Here is a 15107-nt window from a genome sequence, read left to right as displayed (position 1 = left end):
AACTCCTTAACCTTTTCAAAAATCTATTTCATTCATGCTACTTTTACTGTATTGTTCTATATATGACCAATAAAAAGCCTCCTCTAATTGTGAGCCTTATCGGTATTTAAAAAAAGAAAAAAAAAGTAAGCCTACATATTACCCAACACATTCATCTCTTCTATGGATCAGGGTACTATGTAGCAAACATATGTTCAGGTCTTTAAGTTCTTTGGGATACCAGAGAAAGGGAGAACTTATATGACAGAGTAGATGTTTCAGAACTGGTTCCAGGAGAATAATTGGATGAAGTCTACTCAGGAGGGAAAAGCTGCTGTGTCTCATTGTATATCTACCTACAATTTTACTAAAGCTCCTGTGGCTGTTTTCAACTCTTTACTTGTTTAAGTGGCTTGAGTCTGTATGCTGCTTCTATGTTGAACAGTAGAGGATATGAAATAAAGCAATTTAGTTTCATTTTTCCTCCACCAAGAAAAGAAAAAGGTACACCAGATGGGTCTTCATGCAATTTTTTAAAAATGGGATGGGACCTTTATTTTTTTAGGACTTATGAATGATACCTCAGAGCTGAAGACACATAATTAAAAATAGATGTTAACTGTATTCACACTGCATTCTTTGCTATGATGAAAAGGATAGGGATATAAGACTTCCAAAACTGTGGGGGGGGTGAGGGGGGAAAGCTGCAAAAACTACAAGTGAAACTGAAACTGTTTTCCTCAAACATCTTTTTAAAATGTCAACATTTGACACATATAAATAATATCCTGAAGATATTTTTTTTTAGCCTCAGGAAAATGGCATTTCTTTTTCTGCTCATTGACACAAAACGATTATTTTTCTCTGCACATTTTGTTACTTTAAAAAAAATTATATCATTTTAAAATCAAGTTTTATAGCCTTAAGTGACTGAGTTTGGATTTTTAGAATAAAAGAAATAAAACTCATTTGAGCCTCCATGTTATCAGTGAGCCTTAAACTAAAGTAATAGATTTTTTTTTCCAGATTGGAAAAAAATTGATATCTAAGTCTACTTCATTTTTAAGGAAAAAAAATAAGAAACCTTAAAATTCAAATTCAGTTATCAGAGCTTTCATTTCTCAAATTTCTATGTAACTTTGATTTATTATGTGAAGTTATATCCAAAACGTTGGCACTTCCCCTCTCCAAGGACCAAGAAGCTTCTTGCCCATCTTCCATGAGTGTAGGATTTACTTTGGGGATGACACAATATACATGCTATTTATCTCAAAAAAGAAAATGTTCTCTAGTCTCTACAATAACATCAGTGAAAATGTTTATGTGGTGGCTTTTGAGTGCAGGCAGAGAAGGACATCATAGTGACATTTTACAGGGGTGATGCCTGAAGAAGACAGTTTCATTTCTAAGGGATCCATGGGGCAGTCACCAAGGCAGAGGTGACAATTTGGGGAACAGCTTTAGAAGTACATGTTTTACTATCTTAAGAGTCAGTACCAAATTGGCTAACATTTTCAGATACTAACATCTTGACACTATTTTACACCTTGAAAGCTTGGATACTTTAAATTCATCACTCAAAATTACAGAAAATAGGCCAGAAAAGGCATTCCTCAACATCATTCCCTCTGATTACTGAATTATCATTTTACTATTTACTCTGCTCAGGGCATGTCCAGGGCCAAGAAGAGGTCACCCAGTCTCAACTTCTTAAGAAGTTCATACTGCAGTTTATAACAAGAAGCAAGAACGCACAGCACAAGACAGCAGAGACACAACCACCTTTGGAGCTAATTGATGGGAATTAGGGGGCGCTCCTCTCGCTTCTTCCAGATGTTAGTCTTGCTATCTCTTTTGGCTAGCGGTGGTCTGCCCCGTCTTTTAGTGGGAGATATATTGGCTTCAAAATCTTCAGCAGTGCTTTTTCTTCCTGGAGATTCTTCCCCAGGGTGCTCCATAATAACCCCACTCCCTCCATCTAAGATGTGCCTTAAAGCCGGGTCTTCTGGGGAGCAGACAGTGGTGCCACTCTCGCTGCTGCTCAGGTCTAAATCTTCTAAGTACAGGATCTTGGGCTGATGCATGCTTTTGATGAATGTTTTCTCCCTCTCAAGCTTTCTACTCAAGTGATGCTCATTCATGTCCACCCCAGAGTCTAGACTCGTATCATTGCTCTGGGTTCTCTTGCCCTTTTTCAGGTCTATAAAGGAGTGCCTTACTTGTGCTACTGGCTTTCCATCAAGAGACACAAACCATGCTCGGGGATGGGGAGAGGGCTTTCCTTTGGACAGCTCCAGGAGGGTCTGTTCTGAAATCCCTTGAAGTTCCGATGAAAATGGAGTCATTACAACAGCTTCATTCAGTGTTCCAGGAACAGAGACAGATTCCAGCAAGCTGTTGGAATAGCGGCTCCAATCTGAGGTCTGAGAAGGCAAGCTCTGTTGACCTTCAAGGACAATATCCTCTTCCCTGGCATCTGGGGTCTGTGTATGGGAATGCATTGGCATTTTGGGCAATGTCTGCGTAAAGTTCTCTCTGTTTACTGGTTCCATCAGTTGGCCATAGACTAACTGGCCCTTTCTTGGCAAAGTGGCTGACTTAGCAGCATGTAACTGCTCTGAAGTAGGGAAAAGATCAGATGTTTGAAGGATGGCTATGGGCTGGCTATAGATATGCATAAGCTGCTCAGGAATGTGGGAACGCCCATACCCCTCCTCATCACCTGTAAGATACCTCTTTTCCTCTTGAGCATCACCTAACGATGAAGATAGATTGTTGCTGATATGTTTTGATTGTTTGGTCCCAACATTGGGCTCCAAAGACTGTGTTGGGTTTCTTGAGTAATTATTTTGATTGACTGATAGAAATGAAACATCTTCATTGTAGATTTTGAAGTTGTCCCGGGTTTTTACCATGGAAACTCTTTCATCTGCTTCTGCCTTTGATGGTTCTTTTTTCTGAGGGCTGTAGGAGGAGTTTTTGGCATTGTATAACTGTGACTTGTCCTCAGCTTTTAAAGCAACTTTAACTGAACTTATATGATTTATGTGTGTTGTTGAAGTTGTCTGATCTCTTTTGAGGACCTCCAGTTTAGTGATATTTCTTTCTCTTTTCTGTGGAGTAACACACTTATCCCTAAAGAGGAGGAGTAGGCAAAAGTTATGATCAAGAAGGTTAACTTTTTAAACACATCACATATGTAGTGCTATTGTTAGAATATATTTTTATTTCCAATATACAAATTTTAAAGACTAACCTATTTCTACAAACTTTGTACTGCACAGAATATGCTGAAGTGATACTATAATTTGATAGTTTTCTGGGTTTATGCATATTGATTAATGTTGTTCTTACCTGCAATAACAAAGTAGTACAGCAAAAAATCCAATGACAATAACTATTGTTCCTCCTAATATGGCTGTAAGAAACACTGTGTGATAGGCAGTTATGTCCTTGGAATCCTCATTCAGACCTGAACCTAGATGGTTCAACATAAACCAAAAAACAAAGAGAAAACATTATTTTAGGTCAAATTTTCAAGTATGTCACATCCTAGATAAGGCAGATTGAATATGTATGCACACTTTTGTTTGCTTCCCTCTGATGTCAGAATTCCCCGTGAATTAGCATGAAGTATGCTTTCCCTACCTTTTGAGATTAATCAACTGGTTTGCTTTGACCAATGAACTATGAACACTTTAAATTGATGGTATAGCTCTACCCTCTTGCTAAGGCACTCTAATATATGAATAGCATATCCCAGAGTGTATGTAACTAATCCTTCAAGCTGAGTTCTGGAATGAGAAAATAGGTTAAACTGAACCAAGACAAATGGAACAGTATAGCAGTCAGCCTAAAACACTTCTACAAGCCTGGTGCAGGGATGCACACCTATAATCCCAGCAGCTCAGGAGGCTGAGCCAGGAGGATCACAAGTTCAAAGCCATCCTCAGCAAAAGCAAAGCACTAAGCAACTCAGTGAGACCCTGTCTCTAAATAAAATACAAAAATGGGACTGAGGACGTGGCTCAGTAGTCAAATGCCCCCGAGCTCAATCCCTTGTACTCCCCCCAAAACAAACAAACAAACACACTCATACAATATGGAAAGCAAATAAATGTTTGCTACTGTTAGCCACTGAGAGTGCAGGTTGGCTGTTACAAACAAAATGGAATCTGGATGCTGAGATGCTACTATAACAAAAACCTAAAATATGTAAGAATGGCTTCCAGAACAGGCAAAAAGCAGGGACAAAATTGTTTCAGAAGGCAGTAAAAATGGTGATTTAAGATATAACACAGTAACAAAATATTTGGTAAAATAAACCAGGAAAAAAATATTTCTAACTAATGTGGGCTTTGTTCAATCAGGTTTTGAGACAGAAGGTTGTGTTGATTATTAGTTGCATTTAATTTAAAAAAAAAAAAGAAATTTTAAAGACATATTCAAAAAATGCTAAAGCAAGCAGGAGTATAAAGAACAGAAAAGTCAGAAAATCCTGGGACTTGAACTAAAAGCTGCAACTCCTTCTGTCTGGGCTCTGCAATAAGAAGACATTGTGATCCCAGGTAAGTTGAACCCAGCTGGGGCACAGTAGACCCACTATCCTCTTGTTCTGAGGGAGCACACACCTGCAAATGCTGTGTAATAAGTTTTATTGCAGCAAAAGCTGGCCACGACAATAGGATGATCAGTGTAGGTTAATAAAATCTGCATAAATGTGAATTCTACTGAGAAATAATTTATGAAGACTTCATTTTCCTCTGAAAAGTGTACAATAAGACTAGGTCAGTATCAACTAGATTGCAATACGTATTCAGGGTGATGGTACAGCTGATTTTCTGATAATCTCTACCATGAGAAAACATCCAGAATAAGGACCCTAAGTGCACCAAGGACACTGGAAGAAAGTGAGGGACCACAAGGTCTTTAAATCTATCCTTTACATTTTGCATCATCCAATTTGAAAAAAGTGAAGTAATAACAGCGATATTAAAAGATTTGGAATACAGCATTGTGGTTATGCATATAAACCTTAGAACCAGAGTGTGTGAATTAGAATCCTGGCCTTGCCATTTATTTTTCCATGGTCTTGTCAAGTTTCTCTTCTTTGTGACTCATTTCCATCATCTATAAATCAGCAATAACAAAAGCCACACGTAACCAATGTGGGTTGTTACAGCTTAAATGAGTTAATAGTTATGAAATACTTAAATCTGTGCTTGGCATGTTAAGCACTCAAGTGTTAGCCATACAACACCACGGTTATTACAGAATGAAATGTTAAGGTTACATAACAGGCACTTTTGTATTAGCTACAGATTCACAGATGGTGACTAAAAATAGTGTATCATATCTAACAAGTAAATAAATACAGAATTGTTCAATGTAATTTCTCTTAAAAAAAACAAAAAACAAAAGTGGCTTATTCATATCTGTAGGACCAAGAGCTACAACAGAAAAAAATATCAATTAGGCAAAAAAGCAATTTTTGTTCCTAAATATACATGAATATATATATATATATATATATATATATATATATATATATATGCCTTTACAATGGAGTGCCACTAATAATTAACACTTCACATGATTCTAGCAGAACTGATTCTGGAAATAAGAGGTTGGTATTGTTGGACTGGCTCAAATCTTACATGTGTGACAATAGCAGAAAGTATATGTCTGCTCCTATGCTTGTTAGGCACATAGAAGAGGTCAGAATGCTAAAAAAATCACATATTAATTCAAATATATATGAAAATGCATATTTGAAACATTAATAAGTGGTTGTTTATTAAACTCTGCACTCATTCACCTATTTTCCTTTAGCAGTCTGAAAAATTACTTTTAATCTCTTAACCATTTCCCCCCCCCAAGGAATTCTAGAATTCTATATTAAAATGTTAAAAACAAATTCAGTATACATTTAACCAAATTGTAACCAAAGTAACTCCAGCATACCAGACACTAACCTATCATGGGACTAATTTTGGCTTTACAGTAATATATCCTAAAATATTTAGGGACATTAGTGATTGCGACATTAAAAAATATATATTTAATCTCTTCTGCGGGTTCCTGCCTCGGAGCTCCTAAAAACCCTTGGGATTTCCTAGGTTATAGGAGTCATTTTGTTCTAATGAGATAATTCCTGGTGGGCTCCTGGAAGAAGGATGATCACCAGAGTGAAAGCCCAAACCATAAGAAAGATAGGAACTTGCAGACCAGTCCCACACCCAGCCTCCAGAGTTTTCCACTGAATTTTCCTCCAGAGTTTCCAACTCTCCAGAATTCTGTGAGCTAGCACAGCAAATTATTAAACCTAAAAAGGCGATTGTGGGAACTCCCAATCTGAAGCCAAGTCATACAGAAGTGTAGGTAACCTGGGGAATCTGCTACTTGCAACTGGCGTCTGAAGTGGCGGCAATCTTGAGGGATTGCCTTTGGTGTATGAAGATAATTCCAGGTAAGTACTGTCAGGATGGTAGTGTAGTACATGCAGAGAATGTTCACTAATAACTAGAGAGTCATGCAGTGTAAGGAACCCCCCACACACACACAATTTGTGTCCAAAGTGTTCTGTGGTAACATTAAAAAACAACAACAAAAGTTGATTTCTCCCTTTTCAGGGATGACCACATCTGTTAGCCCTAACATTCATATATTGGATCCTTAGCTCCCAGTGTTACCATATTTGGAGACAGGGCCTATAAAGAGGTAATACAGATTAAGTGAGGTCATAAGGACAGGGTCCAAATCAGATAAGACTGGTGTCACTGTAAGAGGAAGAAGAGACACCACAGAAGTCTGTTTCCATGTATGCACAGAGGAAAGGATATGAAGACTTTATAAAAAAAACTATCATCCATCAGCCAAAAAGAGAGGTCTCATCAACCCTGAGAGCACCCTGATCTTGGGATTTCCAGCTTTCAGAGTGTGAGAAAACAAATTTCTGTTGTTTAAGCTGCCCAATCTGTTGTATTTTGTTATAGAAGCCAGAGCAGATAAATACAATATCCAACTCCCCCTGTTTAAGAACAAAAAAATGAATACTCAGATGAATACCTATTTCTTGCTTACTTAATTATGAGCAAAATCAGAGATATTATCAAGTTATACATACTTCTAATAGTGGAGTGTTGCTTTGACTATTATGTTTGCAGAATCGATTTTTCAAAGGCATTACTAGAAGGTGTCTAAGTGAGAATCTCATAATTCTATTTTAGTACTCTGTCACACACAAAATCTTTTACAATAAATAGATAAGCTAGAAAAGAACTTTTGGGCTGAAGGTTTAGCTTAGTAGTATAATGCACAGGATGCTCTGGGTTCAGTCCCCAGCACCAGAACAGTTTAAATTGAACTTAAACTGTTTTTAAAAATTATACTGGCTTTTGTAATTCAAATGATCACATAGAAACTAGTCCTTTCGGATATATATTTTAGTGGAAGTACACTTTTCTGTAAACCTCAAATATTCCTGGGTTACTTTTTACTTAAAATGAAATAACTAGATTTGAGTTTAGGCATTAAATATTAATTGTTCTTTTTAATCAATATTTCATTATTGTTGCAAACTGAGAATAGGATAAGGCCAGACAGCTGGCCAGACTGCATGATATTTTACAACATGAAGAACAAAGGTAACCACCCTCTGATTTGTGAATAAATAACCTCATAAGCACTAAGTTCAAATAGAAACAAAGAATATCTTTCTTGATCACATATGGCTAATGGCTCACATTTCATCTATTGGAATACTAAATATATTGCTTTCGTTTTTTAAAAAACAGCCATGTTATCTTGCATGTTTTAAAATTCAAATGTTGCCAATGTCAAGTAAAAATCAAACTGGATTAAAAATGCTTTTCAGAAAAAATTCTGAAATAATAATTACTATAAAGTTAGATTAGAGAATACTACAAAGAAGTATGTGTAAAATGTCATCCACATCCTGGATCAGAGTGTGTACTGCAACTATTTTTGACTAGCATGAAACAGCCAGGGAGTGGCTGCCTCTCAGCTAGGAGAAAGTGTGAAATATGATATATCAAGAACTATGTAATGTTTTGAACAGCCAACAATAAAAAATTAAAAAAAAAAAAAGCCAAAAGAATGATCTGTGGTACTCGATTGAAGATGGAGGAATTATATATGTATTTAACTTTCAATCCCAAGTCTTCCCTAAAACAACACTAAAAGTTTCGCTTTGTTTTGATCCTATAAATACACAATCTACAAAGATAAAAGAAAATTGAGATAACGGACAAGAGCAACAAAATGTTGAAAACCAGAAAGTTGACTTAACAAAGCTTGGTGTAGGGAAAGCCCTGAAGCAACTCGATTTCTGCCAGCAAACACCCAAAGGCCCAGAGAGCGGTAGCAAGCCCACCATTCAACCAGTCTGGACGACAGCAGGTTTGAGGATCTTTCTTTATTCATGAAAATTTAATGGATAAAATAAGCAGATATTCAAATTTTTGAGAAATTTACTGAATGAGATTAATGTAGAGTCTTCTTAGGCTCAGATTATTTAGATCATCTGATGCCATGTTAAATGGAAGAAAATAAGATACTCATTTATCCTAGAAAATTATAGTTCTTCCCTAGTGAAAAATTCTTGGTTTGTAGCCACCAGCCCCCACGCACCTTCTGTTAAAAATGTCAGGTCAATTTTCATTTGGTATATCACCTATATTCTCTTCAAAACAGTCTGGAGACACTATTCTCCAAGAGCCCTTTCTTCCCCCATCTCCCACAAGAGATGTGCTTACTACCCAAGCAAATTCTTCACCCCCAGGATAATCAGGAATCAAATGAGAAAAAAATGCTGGAAAGCAGTGGATTTGGCCATCACACAGCAACAACCTGGCAAGGACAGCAGAGAGAGTCCCCTAACCAGCCCCTGTGGAGTGCAGAGATTCTGCCTTTTAGCATCTGGTTGTCAACCTTCCCTAGGACCCTATAAATTCCCCATATGCTTTTAAACTTGTTTTAAATTATCCAAAATGTTTCTGTTGCTTGCAACGAAAAGCATCAACTGATCTAGACAGAATTTATTCATGAAAAAATGTAAACTAAGAAATATTTGATTTGAATAAACTTCATTGTTTGCAGACTTATGGGACACTATAAGGGACCTTAGAGTTTATGGAGCTTAATCTTCTCTTCTGTGCATGAAAAAAAAAAAAAGAAAAAAGAAGAAGAAAAGGTGAAGATGAGGAGATTAAGTGCTTTTCCAGTATCAGCTGGTAAGTGGCTGAGTGGTCTATGAATATCAAATCCAGCATGATATCTAGATTATTTTTAAAAATTACTTTCACTTTCACAGTACCTCTAGTTCCTGGAAGTGGAGCTGCTATCCAGTAGCCCAAATGTGGTGCATCATAAGTCCAAATTAAGTGATTGTTATATTCTTTGACCATTCCCCGGCCATGGTTTACCCAAGCACCTGAAAAGAAAGGTAAGCAAAACACTAGTTAGCTTCTATTATGTATCTTTAGGGTGATAGGAATTGGTTGATAGTAATGTGAAGAATACAGTACTTTTTGAAAAATTATGAAAACCATGACAATATATTATCAGGTAATGCATATTAAACATTAAATTATATTTAGAATCTATTATAATATGTAAAATAGAATTATTTGAATGATGTTATGACCAAAGGAAAAAAAATCATTATAAATAAACTAAGAATGCAGACATACTTAGAAAAATCATGACTTTCCAATTAGTGTTCAACTTGTGTATGCTCAGATATCTTTGAAGGTTATAAGTAGTGGGATCCAATTTAATCAACAAATGATTATTGGTCCTCTGTCCTGGGAATTTGATTAAAAACTAACAGTGTATGTTTTATGACCTTATCAAGTTATTGAATATTGTTTTGTTCTAGTACTATTGGTATAGTTCTTTAAGAACTTATTTTTTTAACTTTAAAAAAATGTCATCTATTCTAGTAAAATCTTGCCATCTAGAGAAAACAATTCAGTAAAGTCCTTACCTTTTATGAAGTTTTATGAATGTACAAATTGCATAATAAAGCTATTATAGGTTTGTTGTATAGGTATATATTTGTATTTTGTTGTATTGACTTGTTATAGTAAATTATTTACAACATGTAAAACAATGTCTATTTTTCAATTGACACATTTGTAAATATTTATGATAATGTGATACATGTAGACAATGTATAAACATAAATTTCTCAATTGCCTTAATCAAATTTTTAGATAAGCTCACATTACCTATCAGGAAAAAAAAAACTAAGAGGATAATTTTTAATCTTTTTGTAAGTAATTAATGTTGTATTTTTTCCTGTACATTATATATTCGCACCAATTCCCCCGTGGTTATATTAATCAAAGTAAGGCCGACTTTGGTCACTAAACTTAGTGCATAAGATTATGTTACTGAAAACCTAGAACTGTACCAAATTCTAAGACAAGACATTCAACAGAAAAATATTCAAAATATATTCACCTAGCTAACGTACCTGTGTTCATATCAAATGTCCAAGCAGGTATTCGATCCCCCACATTTATATCATTTGTATGTAAAAGGGGAAGAGAAACTTGAATGGAGCCATCCACCTTTAATTCTTTTCCTCCAGAATATATTTTCACACATACTGCAGCAAGAGGAGTCAGTTCAATATTTTCAAAACCTAGAAAAGACAGTTTAATAGAATCATGTACAAACAAAGGTTGCAGTTATATAGTAATTATTATGGATCTAAACTATCTAATTTCTCCATTTCACTCAGGGTTATGCATCCTTTTGGGGGGCGGGGGTGTTGGGGATTGAACTCAGGGGCAATTGACCACTAAACCACATTCCAAGCCCTATTTTGTATTTTATTTAGAGACAGGGTCTCACTGAGTTGCTTAGCACCTTGCTTTTGCTGAGGCTGACTTTGAACTCACAATCCTCCTGCCTCAGCCTCCTGAGCAGAGTTATACATTTTAATGTCAAATAGTTATTGAATCCACATTAAGGATTTTTATAATGTCATTTCAAAATACTTTATATATAATTTATGCAATGTAACACTGACAAATCAGTAGGAGTCTCAGTTTCTTAATTTTCTCAGAGTCGTCTGATTTAAGGGATCTTGAATCTAACTGAATGCTTTTAAAAATGAACTAAAAAATAAACAAACATGCCCAAATAAGGGCTCTACTGTACCATACCATTAATCCAGTTACAGGTTTGAAGCATCTGGCCCTGCTCCTCCCAAGACCATCTGTTTCAAGGAGGGCCACAACAAACAGTCGTGACTGCACTACTTAGTAAAAAGTATTCTTATTCAAAATGCAATTTTTAATGGCTAGGTTTGGCAATTCAACATAAAACAAAACCACCCATAATACCATTATTTAATGAAGGTGATATGCTTTGATATGTACTAATACTATAATGAAAAGAATTAGCATAACTGAGATTAAGAAACTTAGATTTTAAATATTAGTATCACTTAATAATTCAATGCCCCAAAAGTAGGAGAAAAGCAGGTTAATAGAAGGTTGATTTTACTGTTTTCCTAAAGGGTTTTGTTTTGGTACCAGGGATTGAACCTAGAGGTGTTCAATTACTGAGTCATATCCCCAGCCCTTTTTATCTTATTTTGAGAAATCGCTAAATTGCTTAAGGCCTCACTAAATTGCTGAGGCTGGCTTTGAACTTGTGATCCTCCTGCCTCAGCCTCCTGAGCCACTAGGATTATAGTCATGTGCCACCCTGCCCAGCTGCTTTCTTGATATTTTAAAGATTTGATTATATAATTGGTAGAATGACTTCTGAAATATCAGGAGCTATCTACAGACTTTGACTCTGGAGGAAAAAGCGTAGAAACTGCATTTCTTTTGTTTTTGAAATATAAACAAAGCCCAAATTATAAGAGGTACCAGAATATTTACAGTAAATAAGAATATGGTTAGATGCATAATGTTAAAATTCAAGTTTTAATTTCTATAAATAACTAATTATAGATTTTCTAAGTACTTTACTAACACATGAGAAATAGAAAAATTATACTTTTTACATCTTATTTGCTTTTGGTCTAAACTTTTTAATCTTTGACTTCAAAGCTTAAGTTTTATGCACTCAGTTACTGTTTATTATAAAACCCCAAAGGTACCACACATTAATATGGATCACAAAGATATGGTAAGTACATGATCTCTTTTTGTATCACCTACTATATATTTTTAATTGCTTGCTACTATCAAAAATCTTTGTTTCTTTAATCATGGTCAGCTTCTCTCCCACCTGAATGTAAACACATGACAATTCAGAAAGGCAATGAATTAGGTGATCTAGGAAGAATCCCAAGGAGGGACATTTGAGCTACAGCCATATGGTAAGGAGCTACCCAAGCAAAGACCTCAGAGAATACCCTTCCAGGAAGAATAAACAAGTACTAAGCCCCCAAACCAGATGTCATCCTGGTAGGTATAAGAAAGAGGTGGCCCAGGGCTTGGAAAGCAAAAGGAGAGAGAAGCCACAGTGCAGGGCCTTGGAGAATATGGAAAGTAGTTCATTCTCATTATTACTACTACTACGAGACCTAGGTCTTCAGTTAGTAGAAAGGGCAAATACTGAATCACTGAAAATGTTCAGTTAAATATAACAATTTGTTGTAGTAAATTTCCTGAATACTAATATCAAATAATCATAGTGATACCATACATATTTTGTAGACTAGTTCACTTGTTAGTAATCTAATGTTAGCACAAACCAAGTATTATATAATCTGCTGAGTAACTATTTCAAAATACATATTAAAGTACATCAGCTGGCTTTCTGAAGTCCCTGCTTCAACCCCATCCCTCAGCTCTACGTAGTCAGTGGCTTCACAAACTATAAAGATTGACGCCCCATTTGAGACAATGTCAACTCAAAGGAGGAAATAAAAGGAAATGTGTGAAAGACAATGAAAAAGTCAAAAGAAACTTTTGACTTACAGAGCTCTAGAACTGCACAGTCCAACAGAGTAGCCACCAACTGCATGTGGATATTTAAATTAAATCCATTTCCTTGTTAAATTACTAGTCATATTTCAAGGCTCAATGGCCATATGTGGCTACTGGCTACCATGCTGGACAAAGCAGAAGAACATTCCCAGCTGGGCAGCACTGCTCTATAACTTGAAATGATAGTGACATTCTCAGGATAATCAAACATTTAATGAACAATTTCAAAAGCAGGTAGTAGAGAATGTTAAGACACAGAACTCATTTTGACCCCTTCCCACTGTATCCAGTGACTCTTGTTCATAATACCCCCAACACAACTGGAGCTTCACTGCCACCATCCTATACATGCTTTCATTATGAGCATGCTTTAATTTACACCTAGGGAAATCTTGTCAGGTATCTTGGATTGGCTTCCTCAAAAAGCAGACCATCAGATAATCCGAGTTTAGACTGTTCATTTGGAAGGTAATCTCAAGAAGCATCTCCCATTCAGGAAGTGGAAACATCATACTGAAGGAAGCCAACACAGGACATGTCAATAAGCAGATTATCACTGTGGCAACTCCAGCTCAGTCCCACTAGGGACAGAAGCCTAGCTTAGAACTGTCCTAGCCAAAGCAAGGAAACCACAGTATTTATGTGTCAAGTCTCCTTTGCCCCCTGTGAAGGCCAAGCCTGCTTGCAGGACCAGGGAATGCCGTCAGGCAGTCACAGATGTGTGCAATAGGAGACAAGGTGATAGCAGAAGAGTGGGGGTCATATGGCTAGGCACTGGTACATCAGCTATGGCAGGTTAGAAAAATACCTATGTACCCCAAAGGCCCATTTGCCTGTCTTACTCTCATTTATAACTGCTCAAATGAAATGAAACAAAAATTTGACATAACCGAAACCACCAGAATTATAAATTGTTTGAGGTGATTATACTCAGTGGAATTTCAGTTGTGTTTCAATAAGTGGTAGAAATCATGGAACAAATGTGGATATATTCTTAAGTGTGAAATTCCACCATTCCCTTAACTTTTAAACCATGACTAATATTAATATATTAAAGCTGTTGACTTTGGAAAAGATATATTTTCAATATTTATTTGTATTTCACCCACAGAGAATAGTATATATATATGAAAAAAATTACAATATTTACTCCAACCTATAAACTTAATAATCTTTTTTATATCTTAATAATCATGGACACTTCTCATCAGTTTAATAAAATTGAATAGGAGGTCAAATTACAAAAAGATATGTATAAATATCTTTGAATCTATTTGTGTGTGTATTTTTTAATTTGCTATGTTTTATAATAATCAGTTATTTTTATATTTTGCTTACATGTTTTGGATCAAATGAAATTTAATGAACTAAAACAAAATTTTCATTAATTTGAAATAATGCATGCCAAAGACTTAGGTATAATTGTTTTTTCATTGAATAAATGGGAGTTGCTTATAAACATTTAACTCAATTTGTTTCAAATGTGACATGTATTCTCTAAAGTTGAATATCAAATTTCTATTAACTATCTAAATATCCAAATACATAATGTTTGGTTTATGTGTGACTATTTCTTATAAGTAGTATTACATTATGTAAAAACTAGAAAAAATACCTGGTTTATTGAGAGTAATTCCAGTGGTATACAGAAAATTGTCCACTTTCAAAAATTGTTGTAGAACTGTAAGAAAGCCGGTAACGTTGCTAATATGATGGTTGTCAGGAAGTTTAATTAAGGCTTTTGAAAACTGAACACTTGGTTGAGATTTGGCATCTGGAAAAAGGAAACCTCATTAACAAATAGATAAAACAAATGCATGTTAAGTATATCACCATTCGTCAGGATTTCACTTGAAAGGAAGTGGTTATAATTATTTTTAAATGTCACTATCATGTCCTCACATAATTATTTTAAATTCAGAACTGAGTAAGAAGTTGTCCCTTTCTTCAGATCACACAAAAGCACCTTTGTACTGTTTTATTCTTTTGCCCAGAATTTCTTCATCGTTTTTTTGGATTTCACTCTAAGGAACCGCATACTGACCCTTTTTAGTTCATATGGTTCACTTGGGGTTTCCTTTATTTTCCAAAATGAATGGACAGTGTATGCCAGGAAGGCTGAAACTAGTCAAAAGCATTTTATTATTC

General features: G+C 35.5%; 1 protein-coding gene across 1 annotated transcript in view; it reads right to left on the bottom strand.

The window, feature by feature from the left end:
• Positions 1–762: 762 nt before the first annotated feature.
• Fam171b (family with sequence similarity 171 member B) overlaps positions 763–15107 on the bottom strand; it is a 62536-nt gene continuing 48191 nt past the window's right edge. The window contains exons 4-8 of the mRNA XM_046447637.2: positions 14575–14733; positions 10481–10651; positions 9317–9433; positions 3334–3457; positions 763–3114 (exon numbers count right to left, since the gene is read on the bottom strand). Of these exons, the coding sequence (XP_046303593.1) occupies positions 1770–3114; positions 3334–3457; positions 9317–9433; positions 10481–10651; positions 14575–14733 (1916 nt within the window). The 3' untranslated portion in view covers positions 763–1769. The remainder of the gene's footprint in view (positions 3115–3333; positions 3458–9316; positions 9434–10480; positions 10652–14574; positions 14734–15107) is intronic.

This window comes from Marmota monax, unplaced genomic scaffold (assembly GCF_021218885.2).
Source record: "Marmota monax isolate L192 unplaced genomic scaffold, Marmota_monax_Labrador192_F-V1.1 WCK01_AAM20220418_F8-fsc00007, whole genome shotgun sequence".
NCBI classification, from domain to species: domain Eukaryota; kingdom Metazoa; phylum Chordata; class Mammalia; order Rodentia; family Sciuridae; genus Marmota; species Marmota monax.
Note: the sequence above shows the minus strand (reverse complement) of the source record. Positions and strands in the feature narration are given on the sequence as shown.